The sequence below is a fragment of the Globicephala melas genome, chromosome 15, assembly GCF_963455315.2.
Source record: "Globicephala melas chromosome 15, mGloMel1.2, whole genome shotgun sequence".
Taxonomy (NCBI): Eukaryota; Metazoa; Chordata; class Mammalia; order Artiodactyla; family Delphinidae; genus Globicephala; species Globicephala melas.
Genome location: NC_083328.1, coordinates 56,601,918 through 56,627,887, shown reverse-complemented (window position 1 = coordinate 56,627,887; position 25,970 = coordinate 56,601,918). Strand labels below are relative to the sequence as shown.

Below are 25,970 nucleotides of genomic sequence, written 5' to 3'. Positions count from 1 at the left end.
AGACTAGAAAAATTCAGAAATGAGATGATAGAAGTTAGGAAAGAATTTTAAAATAATTTCAGATTAAAAGACAAACCTAGAAGGAACACAGAGTAAATAAACACAAAAGATACTCCTTTAGAAATAGAATATGAAAAAAAAGAAATAGAATATGAAAAAGGAAATTTTAAAAAATCATAAATAAATGAAGGTCATTTTCCCCTATTCTTTGTATGATAAGTACAGTTAAAAAACCTGGACATTATATATAAAACAAACATAAGAAAACTCTGAAGAAGGCAGTCTTATTAGGGACCTCAAGACCCAAAAAATGACATAATCGTAAGTTCCAAGCGTTTTCCTTTAGTCTCATATATCTCAGACTTGGTGTTGGAAAAATCAGCAGTCTGGAAATGTTAATAGGTATAAGCTGAAAAAGCCCCAAGAAAACCCTGTTTTCTCTAGCCCGAGGACCAGGAAAGGGGCAGCTTAGCAAGACAGAAAACTTTTAGAAAATAACCACTCGACCTTAGACAAACAGCACAGAAAGGACTGTGGCTTCACCCCCACCCCTGCTAGCAAAGTGTTAGTATAGAGTCTAGATTTCCACTTATGCCAGGATAAAGTGAGGTGCTCCAACCACCACCCCTCATCCCACCAGAGTAGGGTTAGAGAAGGCCATATAGGGAACTGAGATTTACTTCTCCACCAGGCATTAATGAGGCCTCCCCCACCCCTGTGACATCAGTGGAGACACTGTGGGGAGCCCGGATTTCTACCCCTGTCTGGCAGCAACAGCAGTAATGAGTAGACTTTCCCTCTCTCCACTGGGGTGGTGTCAGAGGAGGCCTGCTATAACAGAAGATTTAAATAAGGTCCAGTCTCATGTGATGATACCCAAAATGTTGAGATTTCAATTGAAAATCATTTGTCATGGTAAGAGCCAGGAAAATCTCAACTTGAATGAGAAAGGCAATCAAGAGATACTGACACCAAGGTGACACATATATTAGAGTTATCTGACAAAGATTTTAAAGCAGCCATTATAAAAATGCTTCAGCAGTTCTCTCAACAACAGAATGGAGAGGACAGAGGAGAGAATCAGTGAACTTGAAGATAGAACAATAGAAATTCCTTAATCTGAACAATGCAGAGAAAATAAAACATTTAAAAGATGAACAGAGTTTCAGAGACCTGTGGACTGTAACAAAAAATCTTAACATTTCTGTCACCAGAGGAGCCTTGGAAGAAGAGGAGGAAGAGGGTGTGTATGAAAAAGTGTTTGAAGAAATAATAGTTGAAAAGTGCCCAAGTTTGGCAAAAGATATGCATGTACAGAGTCAAGAGGTTAGGTGAACTCCAACAATCCCAACTCCCACAGGAGTTTACATTTCATTAATTCTTTCTTATTCCATCTCTCATTCTCCTGCTCAGCTGTCATACTGTCTTTTCATTTTTTAGATCTCCACCACATTTTCTCCTGTTTTCCTGCTCAGCTAGTGGCCTTGTTTCCCATTTCTGTTTTGAAAGATAAAGGTTATCAAAAGAGGACTTCCACAAACTCCCACCACCACATTTAGCAGTTACCTACATATTGCTCATTTTTCTGTCTTCTGTTTCTTTACATCAGAACTGTTCAGTGGACAGTTTCTGTTTTGGTTATGATGGGAATGCTCTGTGTTTACACTGTCATGTCACTATCCACATGTGGTTATTGAGCACTTGAAATGTGGCTAGTATGACTAAGGAGTGGATTTTAAATTTTCAGTTCTTATTCCTCATCTTACTTGATCTTTCACAAACATTCGATAAAACTAGTCTCTCCCTCCTCTTTTAAACAGTTTCTTCACTTGGCTTCCAGGACTCCATACTTCCTTGACATTTTTTCTAACTTCCCATTCCTTCTCAGGCTCCTTAGCCTGATGATGTGCCCCAGGGCTCAGTCCTTGGTCCCCTTCTGTGAGAGTGTGTATTCACTCCCTTGGTGATCTCATGTAATATCTTGGCCTTTATGCTGGTGACTTCCAAATTTATATCTGCATCCTAGACTTATCACCTGTTCCCATATCCCCACCTCTTTATTTGACATCTCAATAGGCATCTAAAACTCCATGTGTCCCAAACTGATCTTTCCTCCAAGCCTGTTCTTGCCCCAGAAGTCCCTATCTCAGTAAACGACCACTCCATTCTTCTATTTGGCTTAAGCCAAAAATTTCAGAGTCATTCTTGACTTCTTGTTTTTTCACACTCCATATCAGTATATGTATTAGTTATCTCTTGCTGTGTAAATTACCACAAACTAGCAGATTAAAACAACACACACTTATTACCTCATAGTGTCTGCTGGTCAGGGTTCTAGGCATGGCTTAACTGGGTTCTCAGCAATCAAGGTGTTACCTGGCCTGTGTTCTAATTTAGAGGTTCAACTGGGCAGGAATCCATTTCCAAGCTCACCCATTTCCTGGTGGTTGTAGGACTAAGGGCCCTGGCTTCTTGCTGTCTGTCAACTGGAGGCCACCTCAACTCCTGGAGGCTGTCCAGAGTTCCTTATTGGTAGGGTTTCCCCAGTGTGGCTGCTTACTTATCAGGCCACAGGGAGAGTCTCTGGCCTGAGTCTGCTAGCAGGATAGATGTCATGGAAATGACATCTCATTATTTTTGCCATATTCTGTTGGTTAGAAGCAAGTCATAGATCCTGCTCACACTCGAGGGGAGGATATTATATACATGGGTATGAACACCAGGAGGCAGGGATCATGAAGACCACCCTAGTGTCTGTCTGCCACAATATGTCAGCAGATCTTGTTAGCTCTTCTTTTAAAATCTATCCCTAGGGCTTCCCTGGTGGTGCAGTGGTTGGGAGTCCGCCTGCCGATGCAGGGGATGCGGGTTCGTACCCCAGTCTGGGAGGATCCCGCGTGCTGCGGAGCGGCTGGGCCCGTGAGCCGTGGCTGCTGAGCCTGCGCGTCCGGAGCCTGTGCTCCGCAACGGGAGAGGCCACGGCGGTGGGAGGCCCGTGTACTGCAAAAAAAAAAAAAAAAATCTATCCCTAATCTAACCACTTCTCACTACTTCTAGTGTTGCCACCCTGAGAAGTAAAGGTAAAATTAAAGGTGTAAAGGTGATTGTCCCTTCCACTGTTACACTAGATACTATGAGTCATATATTCTACCATTTATGTGATTTTTGTACTTCTTCCTGGCATCATCCTCCCTTGAAGTAAGAAATCTGGGAGTCATTTTGATACTTCCTCTCCTTTACCTCCTCATAGCATAATCTCATGTCAAGCCCATTAACTCTCTCACCAAATACATGTCATATTCATTCTTTTCTCTCTTAAGACCAGCTTGCCAATATCTCTCATCTAGGATTCAGCAGTAGGTTCCTATAAAGTCTGTCTGTTTCCATTCATTCTGCTTAATCCATTTTCTAAATATCAACTGGGGTGATTTTTTAGGGTATACATTTTATCATTTACTACCTTCTTAAAACCCTTCAGTGACTTCCCGTGGGACTTAATGATCCTACCTGATGTGACTGCTGCTTACCTTCCCATACTCAACTTGCTCCCCTCCTGCCCCATCAGCCCTCTTTCCTTACCTAAAACTCCTTATGCTTGCTCTTCCCTTTATCTAGACTGTTCCTGCCATTGTACCTCAGGGCTGGTTTCTTCCTTTACGTATCCTGTCAGTTAAATGTCCCATAGTGAGATCCTCCCCGATCAGCTAGTTCAGACAGGTGCTCCCTGTTTTTTTTCATAGTTCTCATTTCCTTTAGAGCAGTGTTCATAATTTTTATTCTACTTGTGCCCATTGCTGTGCTTGCTCATTTTCTGCCTTTTCCACTATATGTTCTCCAAGGTTAGAGACCTTGTTTACTCAATTCGGCTTAGCTCATAGAATGTGCTCAAATAAGTATTTATCAAATGAATAAGAGAGTAAATGAATTATCTTATTTCTTTCACAAATATTTGTTCTTAGAAATATAGATGTTACCTACTACTTTTGACAGGTGTACCTTGTAAGCCATGTTTATTTTTTTAATTTTATTTATTTTTAAGAGGGTATTAAATAGTTTATTGATTACCCATGATAATGGGTGATAAACAAGCTTCATTCCCATCTATAACTTTATCTTGTACCATAATAATTCTATTTAGATATATTGCATAGGATGTGCCAACAATCATATTAATAACCAAAAAACTCCATGACTTTGTTTGGGTGACCCTTTTAACGGTGAACTCCAGGTCACAACACAGTAACTGTCAGTTCAACTACACCAAGTTTCTGAAGATGCTGGCTTTATTCACAAGCAGGTTGTGAATAAATTTCAAATGGAACCTGGCATCACCCTGAAGAAATTCTGACCTCACACTGTTGCAGTCGTTTACCAAAATGTCTTCAGAGTAGACTAACTTTACAGAGCACGTTTTTAAAAAAGGCGCATTAATTCAGCGTCATGATCAGACGATTATATTTAGCAATCAACAGCATGGGTGCAAAAAAAAATTACATTAAAACCCTTTGTTGGAATGCTTTACACTTTCCACAGAATAGAAACTAAAATAAGCTGTTACACAGTTAGTTGCGAATACAGTCCTCGAGGGTTTTTTGCCCATACACAGGAGTATTGTCTAAAACATGTCTTCTTTGAAGCAGCTAGGCCCTGCCAGCACTGTGCTTGGCTGAGTTCACAAATCTGTTGTAACCTGTAGCTTCCCTGTCACTTATCTGGCTCTCCTCTCCTGCGAAGCTTTGTTTCCTGGCAGTAATTAAAACCTTCTGCCAGTGCCATAGCTGCTGCTGCTGCTGGAACCGCCATAGCCACCTTGGTTTTGTGGTTTGGCAAAGTACTGGCCTCCACCACCATAAGGGCCAGAACTTCTGCCTCCAAAGTTTCCTCCTTTCATGGGTCCAAAATTTGAAGATTGATCGTTGTAATTGCCAAAATCACTGTAGCTTCGACCACCTCCAGAATTGCTTCCATCATTACCAAATCCATTATAGTCATCCCCACTGCCACCATAGCCACCACCCCCGTGGCTGCCACCAAAGCCACCTCAACCACTGAAGTTTCCTCCACGACCAAAGCTGTCATTCCCACCAAAACGCCCTCCACGACCACCACCAAAGCTTCCAGAACCACTTCGACTTCTTTGGCTGGATGAAGCGCTAGCCTTCTCTTGCTTAGATAGGACTTTCCTTACTTCACAGTTGTGGCCGTTCACTGTGTGATATTTCTGAATGACAGTCTTGTCTACGGAGTCATGGTCATCAAAGGTTACGAAAGCAAAGCCTCTCTTTTTGCCACTGCCTCAGTCAGTCATGATTTCAGTCACTTCAGTTTTCCAGTACTGTTCAAAATAATCTCTTAGATAATGTTCTTCAGTGTCTTCTTTAATGCCACTAACAAAAATCTTTTTCATAGTTAAGTGGGCACCAGGTCTTTGAGAATCTTCTCTTGAGACGGCCCTCTTTGGTTCCACAACTCTTCCATCCACCTTGTGTGGCCTTGCCTTCATGGCTGCATCCACCTCCTCCACAGTGGCATACATGACAACCCCGAAGCCTCTGGAGCGATTGGTGTTTGGATCCCTCATCACCACACAGTCTGTGCGCGCTCCCCATTGCTGAGAATGGCTCCTCAGACTCGCATCAGTTGTTTCAAAGCTCAAACCTCCGATGAAGAGCTTCCGCAGTTGTTTGGCCTCTTTGGGAGACTCTGACTTAGACATGACGGCAGTGGAGAGGGAAGATGTCAATGATGCTTACTCGGCGGCGTCCACGTGCAGAAAGGAGTAATCTAACGAATGTATCTCCACGTTTATTTTTTAGGTTTTAACATTTCTCTTCTTGTACTTGATCAAAACATGATTTTTACAGCTTTATGTATTTTGTGTAAATACTAATATAGTTTCAAATAAATTTTTACTAACTCATGAAAAGTGAATATAGTGACTCCTTTTAGAGGGAGTATTTCTGGAACTTAGATCATAAATTTTATCATTGTCTATACTCTTATATAAGCATATTGCAGGAATTGCCCTCTCTATTTTCTCCACAACCCTGTTAACCCAAAACTTTTAAGTTGCATTAAAAAGCATTTCCCATTTTATGTCACCCAAGGGTCCTCTTGCAAAACAAATTATCTTGGTCATCTGGTTAAGATTTCCAATTGAAATGTCACTGAATTTCCTTCCCTTGAGCAAAAAAATAGGGGTTTTTTTAAGCTAAAAAAATAATAGTAAGAAATTTCAGCAACAGGTAACCACACAAGGTAAGGAGTATCACCTAATCTGATAAACTTAAAACAGACACACAGAAACAGCAAGCCCCCACAGAAACCGTATGAGTGAAATTCTGAGAGTTCTCACTAATAGCCCCAAATCTAGAGAGAAGCAAACTGAGTGGGTATCATTGTTTTCTTGCCCTTTTAACTGAGTAGTGTAAGAAATAGTTGCTAAGGAGGATCAAGTGAAAAAGGGGGAAATTGATCAAGTGGCTGAGTCTGCCCAGAAGTCAGGGCCCCTATGTAATTTGGCTATCCCAAAATTTGAACCCTGGGATAGGACACTTAAACAAAATCTCAGAGGCGAATAGACTCTGGATATTTTATTCAAATAGACTGCACACCCCCACCCCCACCTGAGCCCCAGCATTTCTTCAGACTTCAGAAAAGTGGACATAACATAAAATGCCAACTCTCACACTAAAGCTAGGATGCAAAGATAAACTTGTCTTAGATACAGTAGAAAAGGAATTAAGAAATCACCCACAGTTTGCAAATGTAATGTCTGGATAGCAATGTCTAACCACAAGCAAGACAAAAGAAGTGACATTGTAGCAAATGCAAATATCTATGGTGAAAAGGTAAAGAGGAAAGAACACAGCCTGTAAAACTGACAACAACTGATCATAGAGGAAAAGTATTCCTTCCAACTGCTTTGTGCTATGGATCAATATAATGAGAATTTGAATTCAGAAAAACAAGCTGAAAAGCAAGAAGATAATAACAATGAGATGAAATGGGAGAGTACACATGTAAAGAAATATAAATAAGTTACACACAGCAAAAACTACAATGAAAATCGAACTGCTGCCAGCTTGGTAGACGTGATTCCAATGAATACAGATGAAAAAGTTAAATAGTTTGAAAAAGCAAAGACATGGGAGACAGAAGGTCCAATATAATACAGATAATTGCTGTCACTGAAGAAAAGAACCTAACAAATAGAACAAGTGGATTGAAATAGTACAAGATGTTTCAGGAAAAATATTATAGTTGTTCAATGACAAAACCTGATTTGATCAAATTATTGAACTTGTAGGATAAACGGCAAATTATTGGGTGGGAAGCCTCAGGTAGTTCTTGACTCCTGCTGGCTGGGGTCAAGTTCAATTTCTGTAGAGCCTTTCCTGTGGTCTTTGGATGGCCAGACACTGTAATTGAAATACCAGGCCACTGTGAGGGGCAGAGGATGTGCCCTGTGGCATGATGGGCATTGTGTTACCAGCCATCAGGGAGGAGTTTGTGAGAGAGGTGGCTGCACCTTTATGGAAGACACCTACTTCTGAATTCCTGAGGTTTGTCTTTGCTTAACTGCATGTCCAGATCTTAGAACTAATTGTTCAATATTCCTTTATCTTGGACTCAGCTCCCAGAAGAAGGAGCGTTTATTTGGCACTTGGCATTTCTTACAGTTTATTGCATCAACATTGTTCTTGTCTTGTGTTTGCTTCTCTGTATTGTGAAAAGAGTGACAACCTGTTATGTAAGTGTCTTTTGGCAGTTCATCTTAACCAGATTTGAGCACCTGCCGGCACCTTAGTGTCTCTGACCAGCTCTTGGGCTGACACGTTATTGATAGAGGAAGAGTAAAATGCATTAAGATACAGATTGAGCACCTTCCATGTTACTTGAAAGAGATATGGATTGGGTCACGTGGAGACTTGTTTCTGTGCTCCCTCTGTTTCTTTCCTTTCTTTCAAGATTAAAGAAACAGGCCTTTGGCTTGAACATATGGTATATATGTGTTTTTCAGAAGCCATGCTAGTTCTTCTTAGGAAACACTTTCCAGAATGCCATAAAAGTTGCAGTAGTATGCAGTCCATTTTGTTAAAACATTTACCTGGATGGATTTAAGTTATTTCTACCATAAGTAAAGTACAATATTGTATCTTTAAAAAACAGTGAGAGAAATACATATATATTTATATATAATACATATATATATTTATGTATATTTATTTATTTAGAGAGAGGGAGGGAAGAAAGGAGGGGGAGAGAGAATGAGAATGATTGAGACTTCTGACTTCCAAGCAGAAAAGCAAACCACACAAAAGTGGAAAAAAATCAGATTGGCCTCAGACCTCCACTGGCAGCATTCAATACCAGCAACATTCAAGGGAGCAGCGTCAGCAAAGTTGTGCGGGAAAGAAAGGATGGCCCATGAGTATTATATGCAGCCAAGATGTCATTCACCTCTAAAGCTAGCAAGCAGATATTCTTCAACATGAAAGAATTTACGGGGAGGAGCACGTATAATCTCCACTAGGAATAACCACTTGACAGTGCAGTCTAGCCAATTAAGAATTAAAGACTCAAGAAGGAGAAGTTGTGGTAAGAGGACTGTGAGGAGACTGATTCAACTAAAATACAGATCCAGTACTAAATAACTATGAAATTATAGAATGGGATGTGCATGTTTTGAACCTGGACAATGTAAAAATTATATAACAAAAATTGGGAGAAGAAATGGGAGGAAATGTGGGTGCTAATGATTTCAACTTTCAAAGTAGGAAGTTAGTGGAGTCTGTCCAAAATTAAATTACATGTAATTTTAAAACTAAAGGGAGTTTACTCTCTAAATAACTTTTCATGTATTTTAAAAATGTAGCATATTCAAAAAAATACATAAAATAATAGCTGGTATTGATTTAAGTGTTATTCATATTTAATGAATGTCACTATTTTATGTTTTCTTCAGATCATGTATAAAATATTTAAAACAAAGGAAAAGGTTTAGAGAAAAATAATGAATGCTAATACATTCATCATCCAGGTTAGGAAATAAAACATTGCTAATATAGTTAAGATCCCACATGCCCCTCTGAAATCCCAGAGATAATCAATATCCTGATATTGTGATGTCATTTGTTCACATACTTATCTTTAGACTTTTAATATATATGAACATTTTTAGAGTTAATAAATTTTCTTGTTTTAGTCTTTACAGGAACAGTATTCTGCAGTTTGCGTTTTTAGCTTAACATTGTTTCAAGATTTGTGTTAATAATACAGTGCTTGAGTATATTCACTCTATAAATGTTATATAGATATCTATAATTTATTAATCCATTTTCTATTGATGGATATTTATTTCCCTTTTTTGATATTACGTTGTGATAAAACTTTCTTACATGTTCTTGTTTACATAATGTTTTTCATAATTTAAAAATCTTGTATTCAGGGAAACTTATAGAAAAACATTTAAAATATAACAGTATTATTGGTTTTCCTTTGGTTTCTTTTTTCTATTAAATTACATAAAATTAAAATTAACACTGTTTATTAAAATTCACCTATATTAGGATCCCCTTTGTATAAATGTATATTATCAGTCTATTCTTCTATTTGTATGTATGCATAGAAAATGTCTGGAATGATGTTTACTTAATGATATTCATTTCTAGATGACAGAATGTGGGGTCATTTTTATTTTTTATTTATTTATTTTTTTGCGGTACGCGGGCCTCTCACTGCTGTGGCCTCCCCCATTGCGGAGCACAGGCTACGGACGTGCAGGCTCAGCGGCCATGGCTCACGGGGCCCAGCCGCTCCACGGCACGTGGGATCTTCCCGGACCAGGGCACGAACCCGTGTCCCCTGCATCGGCAGGCGGACTCTCAACCACTGCGCCACCAGGGAAGCCCTGGGGTCATTTTTAAGTTTTTGGCTCTTTGTTTTTTTTGCATTGATTACCCTTTTTATAGTGAGTATGTATAATTTTAATAAAAACAATAGAATGATGTTTTCCTCAAAAACAAAACTAATATTCTAAGATATTGAATGTGATTAATGCTGCAATGTAAGAGTATAAATGATTTTCTTCTGGGCATTTTTATATTTTAAAGGTCTTTAAGTGTATTCATAGTATAATTGAAATGCTATAATGATATTCTAGTTTTTTTGAAAATATTACTTTTTAAAATAAATTAGATAAAAGGAAAGGCTAAGAATTTTTTTTAACTTAGTTATCATCCCTTTTTCAGTATTTGTCTTTACTTTTGCATGGTTAAATGAAAGAAAAGTTATAGTAATAAAAGTTCCTTGAGTATAATGCAAACCTGCAAGTGATTTAGTGTGTAGAAGAGGTTTTCAGGAAGCATTAGAAAATTCCAGTAGATTTTCTTTCTCGTCCCAGAGCTGTGGAACCCAGCTCCCCCTTCCTGAGTTCTCATGTGCCCCATAGGCCCAGATGTTAGGTTTGTTTGCCCAGGTACCTCACTATATCCATTGCAGATTTAACGAGCATCTCCAAAGTGGATTAGATCACAAATAAAGACTTCAAGATGTTCTGTTTTGTCATTTGGGTGAAAATATGATCTGTTTGTTTTGTAGGTATGACCTTGCTTCTAGGGAGTGGCTTGCACTGAACCGTTCTGTGAACAATGTGGTTGTTAGATATGGTCATTCTTTAGCATTATACAAGGTAAAATGTCTCCACTCTGTACTAAGCTAGAAACTGAACTCTTCACTTTCTCATATTATGTGATTGAAATAGCTATTTAGTGTTGGATTTTTTTTTCTAATCTTTTTTATTGTGGTAAAGTATGTATAACATACTTAGCCATTTTTAAGTGTACAATTCAGTGATAGTAATTTCACTCATAATGTTGTGCAGCCATCATCACCATCCATCTTGGTAATTCTTTTTTTTTTTGCTTTGTTTTTCATCTTTGTAATTCTTTTGATCTTGTAAAACTGCAACTCTATGCCCATTCAGCAATAATTCCCCATTCCCTCCTCCTGCCTGCCCCTGGCAACCACCATTCTACTTTCTGTCTCTGATTTTGACTTCCATGTTGATTTTTAATTGGGGGAAAACTTTCTAATGTGGGGGGTATATAATTGGCTAAGTTATAAGTGGAAATTAAAGTTGAAACTACTTTAACCCGAGAGATTTAAACGGATTCATATTCAAACTGGGATATTATGATTGTGATACTAAATGGTTAAAAATTAATCTAGTGTAGGTTAGCTTTTACGTTCATTAGCAAGTTTAGCCAAGGATAGCGACTTTACAATGTAACTGAGTAATCATTTTCATTTCCCTGTTTTTTAGTTTATTTCAACTTTATTTTTCCAAGCCATTTTATATTGTAAAAGATCTTGTGTGAGGAAGTCCAAGAAAAGTGGCAAAGTATTAGGGATATAGGTTAGATTTATTTTATTTTGTTCTTTCTACATCCTTTACCTAATAATTCACTGAAAGGTGCTTTTCACTAACACTTTTTAAGCTAAGAATAATATTGAGGTTTTGAACTGTTCCTTTTTCTGTGTTTAGATTTGATCCTTTTGATGTTTTTTAGAATTTTGTTTACATTTTTTTCCATAGGATAAAATTTACATGTACGGAGGAAAAATTGATTCAACAGGGAATGTGACCAATGAGTTGAGAGTGTTTCATATTCATAATGAATCATGGGTATTGTTGTCCCCTAAAGCAAAGGAGCAGTATGCAGTGGTTGGGCACTCAGCACACATTGTCACATTGAAAACTGGCCAAGTGGTCATGCTGATTATCTTTGGTCACTGCCCTCTCTATGGATATATTAGCAATGTGCAGGAGTATGACTTGGGTACGTATATTTTTTTCAGTGAATCGTTTTTGAATGTCAGATTTAAAATTTTACTCTTATTATTATGACTGTTTAACAAAATTCAACCTAACATTGACCCAGTACTTGATCTTGAGATACAGTTAGCATTGATGAATTGCCAGTGAAGTTTAGATTATTGATGGTGCTATGTGGTATATATTTGTTACTGTCAGTTTGGCAAGGAGCCAAAAATAGCACTAAATGCTATGAGTGTTGAAAATAAAATAAATAAAAAGGGTTTGAAACAACAAATACTTCTGAAGAAAAAAAAAATATTTGAAAAGCCCTTTAGAGAGTGGTTTAATGGAGTGTGATTTCCCCTTAGTATATAATCTTTCCTTTGGTTAAATTTTATTATATTTGTTTTTGTGGATGTGGATGATATTTTAAGAAAGTAGGCCTGTAAAGTACATCTGCAAATTGGTCCGTAAAGGTCATGGGGAATTAAGTGTTCAATTGAGGGGGATCTGAGTCTTTTAAATTTAATGTAATTCTTTTCCTACATATTAGAACATCAGAACATTTAACAGGTTGAAGTTTGGCCACCTGGATTTGTTACAAGTTTTAGATGGCCTTCCTTTAAAAATAAAATGGTTAAAGAAAGTTACATGTATCAAGTCTCCTGAAATCTCTTCTCTTGTCTTAAGCTAATTGGTAATTTTAAGTATTAGAAGGAGCCTGCAACATTTGCCTTTAACTGTTTGCCCTTTCCAGGTAAGAACACATGGAGTATATTACATACCCAGGGTGCCCTTGTCCAAGGGGGCTATGGCCATAGCAGTGTCTATGACCACAGGACCAGGTCCCTGTATATTCATGGAGGCTACAAGGCTTTCAGTGCCAATAAATACCGGCTTGCAGATGATCTCTACAGATACAATGTGGACACCCAGATGTGGTGGGTGCTTTTTCTTGAGCTTTTACTTTAAGGTGGGAATTCTGGCAGTTGCTGGGAAAATTGTGCTACATTTTTGTTTTCAGGCCTTGCAGATAATTCTCTTCATCGTTGTAAACAGAAATTGTGAAATAAGCAGAAAGTAATAAAGTAGTAGTATCTATAATTTTGTAGTAGGTTGATTAGAATCTTGGGTTTTTTTGTTGGTTTTTTTTTTGTTTTTCAATATTCATACACTCAGTACCACTGTAAAATTTTAGCTCTTCAGAATCCTAAGGAATAAATTGTTCTACATAGCTGAGTTTATGCACACTATTGTAATTAAGTAGAATATATCCACTTTTTAACCTTTTCTTGTTGACCAAGGTGTTATCATTAGGGTCAGTTACTGGCATCATTCCATGAAATCATCAAACAGAGGTGGTCTCAGTACCTAAAAGATTAGAGCTGTCCTCACTCTACTATATACTGGTCTATATAAAGTATGCTAATCTTAAAAAATGTAAAGCACATTTGAGTTATGAAATAATATAATTATAAAGCAATGGTTTCTTTTCATATTTCCTTACATATTTGAGACCATGCTGTGGACACCATTTTACATTGTCTGTCATTAAAATTTTCATTTTTAGTGACTGTGTAATACTCCATCATGTGGGTATCCTGAGCCCATACAGTTGGAAGTTTTGGTTTCTAGCTCTTGTCTTATTAATAAAACATATGTAAGCTTCAATCCATATTTCACATAATATCTACTCAGAAACTGGAATTATAGAGTATGAACATAGAGTATGAACATTTTTAAGGCTCTTAACATATCTTATCAAAATTCTCATACGTCTTTCAATTTTACATGTTTATTGTTGAGAAAGTTACTTATATACAGAGAAAAATCTAGAATTATTTGCACACTTGGATCTGAAGTTAAGAAAATGGTTATGTTTGTATTAGCAAATAGATGATAAATATTCTAAAGAACTAACCTTGTATTTATTATTTTTAAATAAACTTAAAAGGACTATTCTTAAGGACAGCCGATTTTTCCGTTACTTGCACACAGCTGTGATAGTGAGTGGAACCATGCTGGTGTTTGGAGGAAACACACACAATGACACATCCATGAGCCATGGAGCCAAATGCTTCTCTTCAGATTTCATGGCTTACGACATTGGTATGTTTCCCAAAGCCATTTTAGCATTAAGAATCTTTTTTGTCTGTAAGCAACGTTTTAAAAGAAACAAAATATTTCTAGTTAAAAATGGTCAAGCTATTTGAAAGAGGTCCAAATGGAATTTTTTATGTTAATTTGACTGATATTGTAATCTGTTAAAAAGCATTACTTCTATATTAAATTCTTTTTGAAGTCCCTCCTTTGATGAGTTGGGGTGATTGGGCTCTCCTGTGTCACAGATAAAAGCCTTACATAGTAATATGTGTTACGTAGTTGTGACCACCAGCATTGTGTTAAGTTGGTTTAAGTTTATCTTATTCCCTTGAAACTGGTTTCACACATTCTTGATGTAATACTTGGACAGCGATTTTTTAAGAATTTGGTGTGGTAATGTACTGACCAGAAGAGGGCAATATTGGTTCATGCAAAACAGATATTAGAAATTCTTTAATATTTATCATATATCATATGATATAAATATAAATATCATCAGATGTTCTTTTTTAACAGACATTTATGTGCCAGCCACTGAACTTATATATTGGGGATCATAAGAGGAATAAGTTACAGTCCTTGGCCTCTTGGTGGGAGAGGCAGAGAACTGAGCAGACAATATAATTGCATTCAGGGTGTTACTTGCTCTGAGAAGAACATATGAGAGCACCTGTGAGCATCCCTTAGTTCATGAGGGGTAAAGGGTACAGTCAGGGAAAGCCTTTTTGAGGAGGCCATCCAGGCTGGGTCCTAGCACTGGGAAGTTGGCTGGGCCAAGTTAGGCAGGACTTATCAGGCAAAGGAAGCCCATGTTTAGAGACACAGAGGTGGAAAGAGACCATGCCACATACTTTGGGCCTATGAGTATTTAGTTTTGGCTGTATTCTAGTAGCACATCAGGGAAGAGTGGCTCTAAGTGGAACTAGAAGCAAGCAGTTGTCTGGTCAGATCTTGAGGGACCTGTTATGTCATGCTGAGGGGTTTGGGCTTTTTGAAGAATCTTACAGAAGAGGTGATAGAATTGTATTTGTGTCTTAGGAAGATCTTTTTGTGGCATTGTGATGAGTAGTTGGGAAGGGGCTAGATGGGAGTTAGGAGGCTGTTGATGAAATCCTGAGGAGGGTTTGAGCCAAGACTGTGGAAGTGGCAATGAGGATAAAGAGACATATGTGTTTGAGAATTACTGGGAACCCGAGGATTGTCCTGAGTGTGTTTTGAGAGCTGTGACAGCATCCTTATCTGGTATCTGGTGTGGGCCACAGTAGATGGTGTTTTTTACCAAGGCTGGAAATAGAAGTAGAGGGACAGGGTCTGGGAGGAAGTGAGTAAATTGGATTTGGGGGCATGTTCAGCTGGAGATGACTGTGGGACAGAGCAGTACAGAGATCAGTGGGGAGCTGTAGGAGGGGGTGAACTTCTGTAGGGAGCATGTGTCATCAGGGACAAGCAAAGAGCCAGGGAATAGATACATAAAGAAGTCTTAAAGAGAATGGAGATTGCAGAAGCATGTCAGAGAATAGGAGGAAAGTGAGGCAAAACTGGGGACCTGAGAGGTAGCAGTTAACAGTGGCTACAGAGGGATTAAGTAAAATAAGGACTGGAGAGTCTTTCACATTTAGCAACAAAGAGATCAGTTACTACCCTCTGGACATGGAGGAATGATCCAGATTATAGGAGGCTGAGAAGTAATATATGGTGAGATATACACAGTGAATGTTGACTGTTTTAATTAAAAAAAAAACCCTTGTCTGTGAAGGGAAGAAAAGGGGTAAGTTGAGTGCCTCCTTGGGCATATTTAAATACTGTGGTAAAAGTCAGGTGGGATAAGAGGAAGGGCTCCTGCCACACTGGTTTTAGGGAAGGAAGCAAGGTGGGTGGTCAGGAAGCTGTGGGAGTTGATGGCCTCTGTTCTGCATGTGAGGAAGACCACAGAGTTTAGGCTGGGTAGGAGAAGAAAGTGAAAGCTTTTGTTGTCAGGGTTGAATAAATGTCCAGATTGAGTGGAAGAACCTTTGTTTAGTGAGTGTGAAAGTCTGTGTGTCTGGGAACAGAAGACAGTGAGTCAGAGGTTGGTATGGTTCAGCAGCACCTGTTGGTATTGAGGTCCAGAAGAGAAGTTGCTAGCGTGAATCAGAACAAAGGGAAATTAGTAGATCTAGGGGGTCTAGGAAAGGACCTTTTAAAAATTAGATAAAGTTTGATTTTTTTTTTTTTTTAGTTTTAATTTTCCACCTGTACATTTCTATTTTAGTTACTGAGTTTGGGCAAAGCAATATAGAGTAAAAAATAATTATGGAATTCACATGTTTTACTTATGTAAGCTTTGAAAAATGTAAAATTTGCTTAAGTTAAAAAACATTCTAGGGCTTCCTTGGTGGCGCAGTGGTTGAGAGTCCGCCTGCTGATGCAGGGGATGCGGGTTCGTGCCCCAGTCCAGGAAGATCCCACATGCCGCGGAGCGGCTGGGCCCATGAGACATGGCCGTTGAGCCTGCGTGTCCAGAGCCTGTGCTCCGCAGCGGGAGAGGCTGCAGCGGTGAGAGGCCCACGTATGGCAAAAAAAAAAACAAAAACATTCTAGTGGGTAATATTGATAGGCAACAGAGTGAGTGATGTGAATGTGCATTCACTAATTAGAATTGCTATAGAGTCCTACCGTTCTTCCTTGCCCTTCTGTTCTGTTGCTGCTGCATTTTACTTCAGAAATAATGGTGTGACTAAGAAAAACTGAGAGATATATTTGTGTTTATTACAGTCTTCTTTCCCAAAGAAAATGCCAGTCCCTATTGATTATGAGTGACAGTCCCTTCTGAAATGTGTTTTTCTTGCTCCTAGCTTGTGACCGATGGTCAGTGCTTCCCAGACCTGATCTCCACCATGATGTCAACAGATTTGGCCATTCAGCAGTCTTATATAACAGGTAATTGAAGAAGAAGTGCTTGTTCCTTTTCTCTTGTGTTTAAAATGAAAATGAAGTAAAATATGAAGTGATATTGGACTTACATATTATTCATAGGATTACCTTATCCCATTGTTTTTTCATAGCATTATGTTAGGTATGAATTTCCTGATCTATATTTAAAATATTTGATGTGGATTTGAATTACTTCTAATGCCGTATTTGTTGATGTAGTTTTGTTAGCATGCCGGAGTAAGCTATGTTTGGTGTTGTCTGAGTGCATGGGACAACAAAAGTTGTGTGCAGTTACTGTCTTAGGCCTTCTGCTATTTGCTATTGTTTGTGGTGCTTTTGTCTGAGTGGTGAAGAAAGATTTGAAAAAAAGGAGAGAGGGCACTTTAGGTAAGGGATAAGATATGGGAACAGAGGTGGGGAGATTCTGATGCTTCATATAGGTCAAGTCTGTGGTGCTTCATGTATATCAAGTCTTTGGATAATCTGAAGTCTGCACTGCATTTCATTGCATCATTCAGAAGTGCCTGGCCCAAACTAATAGAGCTCTTCACAAATCTGCCCCTGGAGAAGCATCTTTCATATAAGGGAGCTCCAGAGTGGCCATGTGACCTGTACCTTATAGTGTGCTTTACAGATTTTTTCATTTGTTAAAATAGTCTAATCATGTTGTTAATTTTTTCTCATTTTGTTTCTTCTCTGATTACTGTTTACTTCACCTTTTAAAATTCTAGGCCTTATCAATCCTGAAACTATTTAAATGCCATAATGCCTATGTATATTATGTTAGGATTCCCTTCATTTTCAAAATTTCTGTTGTGATAATGAAAGTTAGATGAGGTAATTCACCTTGGATTAAGAAAGATAAGAAAGCAACCTATCGTGGAGATGTGAAGGAAGAATTGACAGAATTCAAACACTTAGATACTGGAAAAAGGGACATCTTTCACAAAGTAAACAGCTGAAATTTAGCAATAAATACGGTTTTACTGTGGGAATATTTGATAGGTATAGATTTAAATGGAAGAATTTTTGACTACTAATTTGAAGTGTTATCTTTTTTAAAAATATTTATTTATTTATTTATTTGCCTGCGTTGGTTCTTAGTTGTGGCACGTGGGATCTTCGTTGCAGCGTGCGGGATCTTTTTTTTGTTGTGGCACGTGGGCTCTCTGGTTGCGGCTCACGTGCTCAGTAGTTGCAGCATGTGGGCTTAGTTGCCCCATGGCATGTGGGATATTAGTTCCCAGACCAGGGATCGAACCTGTGTCCCCTGCATTGGAAGGCGTATTCTTAACCACTGGACCACCAGAGAAGTCCCTGAAGTCTTATCTTAAATTGTAATTTGATATTTCCTCAGTAAGGAAAAGGCTTAAAGTTTTCTAGTAAGTGCCTCTTGATGTTCTTCATCTGAAAAACAGTGGGTCCATTTTGTCATCATCTTGCCTGTGAGTGCCTGGCCTCAGCTGTGTTCATCTTTATATTCATGGTGTTCTCCTAGCATAAGATTTGGCACATAATAGGCATTTGCTAAATGGCAGCTGTTAGTACCATAATGATAATTAGCAAATAAATGGATTTTCTATCAAACATTTCGGAGGTTTTATATAAACTCAGAGAAGTTGACAGAAGTTTACCATAAGATGTAATTTAACCATGAATCAAAATTGGGAATGGCTTGCCTGCGTTATAATAATGTGCTTCTTTTTGTATAATTCCAGTGGAGTATTTGAGCCTATATGTGAGTATCTGTATGAATGGGCCAGGGTTGGAGGGGGACAGGGCATGACAAGGGAGGTCATGTAGTAAAAAACCATGGTTAGTTTAATTTTTTTTTCAATTTTTTAAAATTGAAGTATAGTTGATTTACAGTGTTGTGTTAATTTCTGCTGTAATGGTTAGTTTAATTTTGTGAAGTAACTTACCTAAAGAGAAACTTTGATTCACGTGATTTCCACATTTTGAATGATGGTTCCCTTAATCGAGCATCTGCATTGGGCCAGCTGTGCTTCACTTAGTCGTTGTTCTTGTGGTTTTTGAGGGAGGCAGGAAGAAGAGTGGGCTGTGAGGCATTGAGACTGCTGCAGATGCAGCTGTTCTTTTCAGTTCCCTGCTCCAAGCCTCTTTGAAGGACTTTGCCTACCCTCACATAGCCGATGTGACCAGATGAATTCAGAATTGCTAAGAACACCAGCTGTACTGAGAGGCCGATGGAGCTTATTGGTTTAAGCAATAAATTGACTAGCTGAAACCAGACTATATAATGTGATACTAAGTAAACCAATATGAAGTTAAAAATTAAACCTGGTGTTCATTTTTGGTTACTGAAATATGTCAGTTTTCAGATATAGTAAAAATACAACCACAGAATCTTTATGCTTTAGTTATCCTCTGTCGATTGAGGAAAATTGAGGCACAGTGAGAGTGAATTATTTGATACCTCATTGTGGGTTAGTACTAAACTTCCTGGTGGATTATAGGATCTCAGAGTTGAAAGAAATGCTTGAAATCATCTGTTCCACTAATTAAAATGTGACTTGTACTGTGTACTAAATTTTCATATGCACTTTTATCTCTTTCTTATTGGTCTATGTTTTCATTACACAGTTTTGATTAGAGAGCCTTTATCTATACTTCTTAAATTGTACATACTTATTTTTAATATTTAAAAACATGTAGATATAGGATTATGTGTATAATTTTAAAATATGCTAGCTTGCCCTGTCACTAAAATATTTTGAAGAATCCTGGTTAAAAGTCACTCACTTATCATGAGAACTTTTTAATATAGTAGCTGTAAAGAGGAGGTAGATTATTGGAACTATTCTGGGTAGTCACAGGCCATTGTGAAAGGTTGGAATTTGGGAAGTAAAGGTATAAGAATGTTTTTTGAGGTCTTGAAAATAACTTTTTTACAGGACTTTTGATATGTGAGATTCGTTTAAAGATTATAAGAAGTATATCATGCATTTGTTTATGTAAGTTTCCAGTGAACTCTTTCTCTCTCTTTTTTTTCTTTTAGCACCATGTATGTATTTGGTGGTTTCAATAGTCTCCTCCTCAGTGACATCCTGGTATTTACTTCAGAACAGTGTGAAGCACACCAGAGTGAAGCTGCTTGTCTAGCAGCAGGACCTGGCATCCGGTGTGTGTGGGACACAGGGTCATCTCAGTGTGTCTCCTGGGAGTTGGCGACTGAAGCACAAGAAGAAAAGTTAAAATCAGAGTGTTTTTCTAAAGGAAGTATGTTTTTATCTCTTCTTAAAATTTAATTACTTTGAGATCTCATTTTATCTGAATTGTGAAGTCACTTATCCAATGTGTGCTTTTTTTTTTTTTTTTTTTGCGGTACGCGGGCCTCTCACTGCTGTGGCTTCTCCCATTGCGGAGCACAGGCTCCGGATGCGCAGCCCCAGCGGCCATGGCTCACGGGCCCAGCCGCTCCACGGCATGTGGGATCTTCCCGGACCGGGGCATGAACCTGTATCCCCTGCATCGGCAGGCAGACTCTCAACCACTGCACCACCAGGGAAGCCCATCCAATGTGTACTTTTAATGTTCATTTTGTTATCCAAAATTATTCAGTAATAACTTGGGCAAATGCTTTATGGGTGTTTGAAAATTGGATTGTAAACATCTTTATAATGGATAGGAACGTGCCACGTATGCTGTTTGCTAATGATGAAGACAAAACCTTTTAGCATTGTATAGACTTTGTATACCAACTCCAGAACCTAGTTTCAGCTGTTTTGAGGCACTGCAATCTGGTAGGACTTTTTATATCTGCGCTGTCCCAATATGTTAGCTACTAGCCATATGTGGCTATCAAACACTTGGAATGAGACTGGTGTGACTGAAGAACTGAATTTTAAAATTTTAATTAATTTAAATTAAAAACTACATGTGGGGACTTCCCCAGCGGTCCCGTGGTTAAGACTTTACGTTTCCACTGCAGGGGGCATGGGTTCCACCCTGGTTGGGGAACTAAGATCCCACATGTCACGCACCATGGCCAAAAAATAAATAAATAAAAACTACATGTGGTTAGTGGCTACCATATTGGATTATGCAGTTCTAACATTAAGGATGAGATTAAGAGGGCCAATCCAGAAAAGCTATGTTGGAGTAGATTGTTCTAGTGGATAGAGGTATTATTCTTTTCTAGCTTCTCTAGTTGGGCACAGCAGTGATAGCAAGGCAGACAGTTGCTGAGGATGAACAGTGATCCCTCCTTCTAAACCACCCCTTATATTGTCCAAACTTTCTTCATCTTACCTACTCAGCTCCTTTTACCCTTTTGCTCTGACATAATAGCACAGTGCAATACAATGAAGTCATATGTGAGAAAGTCCTTTAAAAGTAAGAAAAATGTCTCTGAAAAATATTGTTTCACTTCAATTAATTTAAACTATGTTGACTGAATTTCTTAACTGTTAGGGTTGGTGTAGCAGTTACCGTGAGAGTTATGATGGATAGAGGCAGCTTTCACTCTCCTGGAATGCTCCAAATTAAACTGAACATAAATCCTCAGTAAGAACACCCAGGCAGCTTTACAGGTTCATTGGTGGGCTGGTGAGTGCTGGAGAACTAACATGACCAGAACTTGGTAGGGTTAGTCACTGTCTCCTAAAAGGGATACGATCAGTGAAATAGTTATTTTTTAACCATATTTAAAAAGTTCAAATTAAATGTGCAAGTTTATAGGAAATAATATTTAATTACCTTAGGTGGTTCATTATGAACCCATTTGCTATGAACTCATCTCAGATGTCACCTTCCTTGGTTCACTCTGCTTTCTCTGTGGGCCCAGTCCATGGGGTGATGACCAGGGCAGGAAGAACAGCCTAAGGAGCAGGTTGTTGGGGTCTTCGTGAGGGTGGGCCCTGCCTTTTCTTGTCCATGGATTCTACCATGTGCCATGTCCATGAATGGTCCAATAGATGAGGCAGCACTGTTGTGTGGCTTCTCTTTCATTGCTGACCTTGATCTGTCTAGGGTCAGTAGGAGATCAACAGGTCTCTAGTAGCCCAGAATTTCTTGGACTTACATATATGTGTATTGCCTTCTTTGGGGTTCTGTGGTGCTGCCTGCTTCCTGTGCCCAGAGCAGCCTTGCATTTATAGCTGGAGGAATGGCTTGGTCTCCTACATTTCTTTGTTTAGCCCCTGGGCTGCTCTTGGTGTTCATTCAACTGCTAGTTGATTTCTTTCTTGAAAAGAAAAATATTGGAAGAACCAGACCTATTTCCTTTATATCACATCGTTGAATTATTCTATCTTTGTTTTTCACTTTCTGTGTACTTTTGTTAGGAGGGTGGAGTACAAAATGGCATTTCTTCAGATTGTTTACTTATTTACTTTTCTTCAGATTGTTTACTTATTTACTGTTTTGACCTGAACACACCAATATATTTTCCTGCCAGTTTCACTCCTCATTTTACTTCCCAAGGCTTGTTATTTTATTTTATTTTATTTTTTTTGCCTCAGTGTCATATCTTGCTCAACAGCAGTTGTAATGGCCTGTGACATTTCTGAGGAGAAGCTGTCACAGTTGATGAATTTTTCTTCTCTTCACAGCTCTTGACCATGACAGATGTGACCAACACACGGATTGTTACAGCTGCACGGCCAACACAAATGACTGCCACTGGTGCCATGACCATTGTGTCCCTATGAACCACAGCTGCACAGAAGGCCAGGTCAGAGGCTGTTTCTAAAGGATTTCAGAGGATAGAAAAATCCTGAGTGGGATTAGATGTAGATTTTAGAGCGTATGGTATAGCCCAGAGTTATCTTTGAAACCTTCAGTGTAGATTTGGATTTTATTATTGCTCAAGTTTCTTTTAGTAAGGGATGCTCTGTATGTCCTAATTCCAAAGGTTCTGTTAGCCACGAGGATTGATGTGTGGTGTTTTAGAAGAAGGCAAGATTATTATTCTGAGTACACCCCAGTCCCTATGCATGGCTATGGCTAAGTACTAGATTCTTGGCGTGAAGTTTGTAATGGTGTGCTCCCTCTACATATGCAGGGTTTGGGGAGCAATTTAGGACTTGAGAGTGAAAGTGAGACAGGTGTGTAGCAGCAACCAAACTGAATTGTGGAAATAATAGACTTTGCAAAATCTCCTTGTCTTATGTTATATCTTGGCTCAACATAATTTATGCTTACCATTTATGATTTTTTATTTAGGTTATAAGGAAAAAAAAGATATGATGACTCAACGTTTATAATTTTTGACTGTTTATAAGACATTATTTGTCAGTCTGTAAAGCAGCTCATAAAATTAAAAACTTTTAGAATGTTTGGGAGACATTTAAAAAGCAGCAAGTTCAACATTCCCATTCTGCAGATAAGCAAGTTGAAGCATGGTGCTTAAAAGAATGCACTGCTTCCTTGCCAGGTAAAGGCATGTCCTTGAACAGAACATTTCACTATAGTGTTTCCACTGCAGTGCTGCTTCATCTACATCTTATTTATTTATTTATGTATGTATGTATTTGTAGTTTGCTTCCTCAGTTAGACTGTTGTTTTTAGTATCCTATTTGTTCTTGCCATGAGTTCTCTCTGTGGATATAAGAGAAAAGCTTTTGTCCATTGTATTCTAGATCTCCATTTCCAGGTACGATCATTGCCCCAAGGATAATCCCATGTACTACTGTAACAAGAAGACCAGCTGCAGGAGCTGTGCCCTGGACCAGAACTGCCAGTGGGAGCCTCGGAATCAGGAGTGCATCGCCCTGCCTGGTAGGCCTTGCCAGGGGCATCTTGATGTGTGTGGGTCCAAAGACTTCACACGCACACACCCTCAATACTGTGCAGCCTAGATTGAACCCTGCAAAAGGGGCGAACTCATTTTATCCATTCATTCCTCGTCACCACTATTGTGGTTTGTTATATTTTAAAGCAGAAATACAGTTCTTAAGTATTTACTTCTACCATCCTTTGAAAGAAAGTGAAGCGTCATCTGCTGCTGTGGAGAATAAAGGACAGCTTGACTCTGTGTCATTGAGCCTGCTCTCTTGTCCCAACCCCACTCTCCGTTGTCCCTACCCCACTCTACGGTAACCTGGGAGTAGAAAGCAGCAGTCTCAGCAGCCAGTCTGCTGGGCACTTCATTTTTTTATTTTTATTTTTTTTTTGCGGTATGCGGGCCTCCCGCCGCCGTGGCCTCTGCCATTGCAGAGCACAGGCTCCGGACATGCAGGCTCAACGGCCATGGCTCCTGGGCCTAGCCACTCCACAGCATGTGGGATCTTCCCGGACCGGGGCACGAACCCGTGTCCCCTGCATCGGCAGACAGACTCTCAACCACTGCGCCACCAGGGAAGCCCCTGCTGTACACTTTATGAAGAGTACTTCTTACTGACCACTGGGATCAGGTTTTCAGCACCTTCTGATAAGAAGGAAAGGAGAGATGTCTCTGTCAGCAGCACCTCCTGGGATGACCCCAGCCCCAGATACCTCAATTTATAGCACTTCTGAGGTTCAGGATGATGAGTTGGGGGCCTGAAGCCAGCCAGCCATGGCTGAAACTGTATGATATATTTGCTCAACCAGGAAGCCCAGGAAGGGGACTTCTTTGGCTCTGTGCAACACAAGTACAGGGTAGCTGGAGTCTACTGGGGCCCCTCTTGAAATCCTTCGGAAGTACTTGATTCAGCTTGCTAGAGTGGGGTTCTTGTTCTTTTACCTCATTGCATCTCAAACTTTAGGGCATAGCAGAGTACCTGGGGGTCTTGCTAGAAGCCAGATTCTGGCACAGATTTGTGGTGGGGCCCTAGAATCTGCATTTCAGCGAGCAATGACACTGATGCCACACTTTGAGGAACAAGTCTTCATCTGCTCTGAAATGATCCCTTTCCTGTGGCACCTTCCGTTTATCTCACTGGCTGTTGATGAACATTTTTGAGGGCATCTCCAGGGTACTTTGGTTCCAGTGAAGTTGCTTTGCTCGTGCACTGTCTTCCAGGAAGCATGTATAGCTTCTGCAGTTCCTTGGGTGGGTACAGGGAGGTCACAGTAGCAGATTACAAACTTACCTGGTGTACTGTAGCACTTCGGTTTATTTCCCAAAAATCCTCTTTCCACCTCACTTTTTGGATGTTTTGTTTCACTTGATGTGAAAACAGTGCAGCTTGCTCACTCACCAACTCATTTCTGTTCTTGCAGTTTTCCACCCCATCTTTCCAATAATGCATATTCATTTTTCTGCTCTTAGGATTTTAGCCTTGTTTCTGATTTTTCTTCAAAAGGAGGTTTATAAGTTTAACAGTGACATCAAACAAATGTTTTCCTCTAAAACATAGGAGGGTTGACCTCAGAATATGCATCTTGAGATCCAGGAAATATGACTGATAAACATTTAAAAAATTCTTGTGTGTATTCTGTATTTGGTTCTTAGTAATGTGTCTGATGCACTCACCACATCTGAATGAAGTATCTAGAATTCAGCTCACAAAAGCCCTTTAGGTTTTCAGCAGTTCAAGCTGCTAATATACGTAGTTTTGTGTGATTTCTAAAACTCTTTGTTTTTCTCTCCCCTCTTTAATAAAGAAAATATCTGTGGCATTGGCTGGCATTTGGTTGGAAACTCATGTCTGAAAATTACTACTGCCAAAGAGAATTATGACAATGCAAAATTGTCCTGTAGGAACCACAATGCCTTTTTGGCTTCTCTTACAACCCAGAAGAAGGTGGAATTTGTCCTTAAGCAGCTGCGAATCATGCAGTCATCGCAGAGCATGGTGAGTTAAAATCTTTGGAAATTAAGTTTCTAGTATCCATCCTTCTACTGACAGCATGACTACAGCTTACCTGTGATGTGCTTGGCAGCAGGAGGAATGCTAGTAGGTGCAGTGTAATACACTATGGAACTGCACTGTCAAATTCTCTTCTTTTAATAAATTCTTTCTTATCTTTAAATTTCCAACACCTTATTTTTATTAGTCATATTTCATTAAATTATAAGATATATCAATAATTACATGTGTATTGAACAGTAGCATGTTTACATATGCACATATCTTGTGACATCAGTAGATGATTTCATATCTGTTTTATCCCTAGGTTCTGTTGGGGTGGGGGAGGGGAATGCCATTACTAATTAGCTGAGCTGAATTAAGCCACCTGAGTCTCT

At 39.0% G+C, this 25,970-nt stretch overlaps 1 protein-coding gene and 1 pseudogene across 3 annotated transcripts in view; one reads left to right on the top strand and one right to left on the bottom strand.

Moving 5' to 3' along the window:
- ATRN (attractin) overlaps positions 1–25,970 on the top strand; it is a 172,207-nt gene that overhangs the window by 63,213 nt on the left and 83,024 nt on the right. For all 3 annotated transcript variants that reach the window (XM_070043803.1, XM_030847508.3, XM_030847509.2), the window contains exons 7-15: positions 10,603–10,693; positions 11,600–11,843; positions 12,579–12,762; positions 13,776–13,930; positions 16,759–16,843; positions 19,857–20,077; positions 22,411–22,532; positions 23,440–23,578; positions 25,388–25,578. In XM_070043803.1, coding sequence (XP_069899904.1) covers positions 10,603–10,693; positions 11,600–11,843; positions 12,579–12,762; positions 13,776–13,930; positions 16,759–16,843; positions 19,857–20,077; positions 22,411–22,532; positions 23,440–23,578; positions 25,388–25,578 — 1,432 coding nt within the window. The remainder of the gene's footprint in view (positions 1–10,602; positions 10,694–11,599; positions 11,844–12,578; positions 12,763–13,775; positions 13,931–16,758; positions 16,844–19,856; positions 20,078–22,410; positions 22,533–23,439; positions 23,579–25,387; positions 25,579–25,970) is intronic.
- On the bottom strand, positions 4,662–5,716 carry LOC115847552 (heterogeneous nuclear ribonucleoprotein A1-like; annotated as a pseudogene).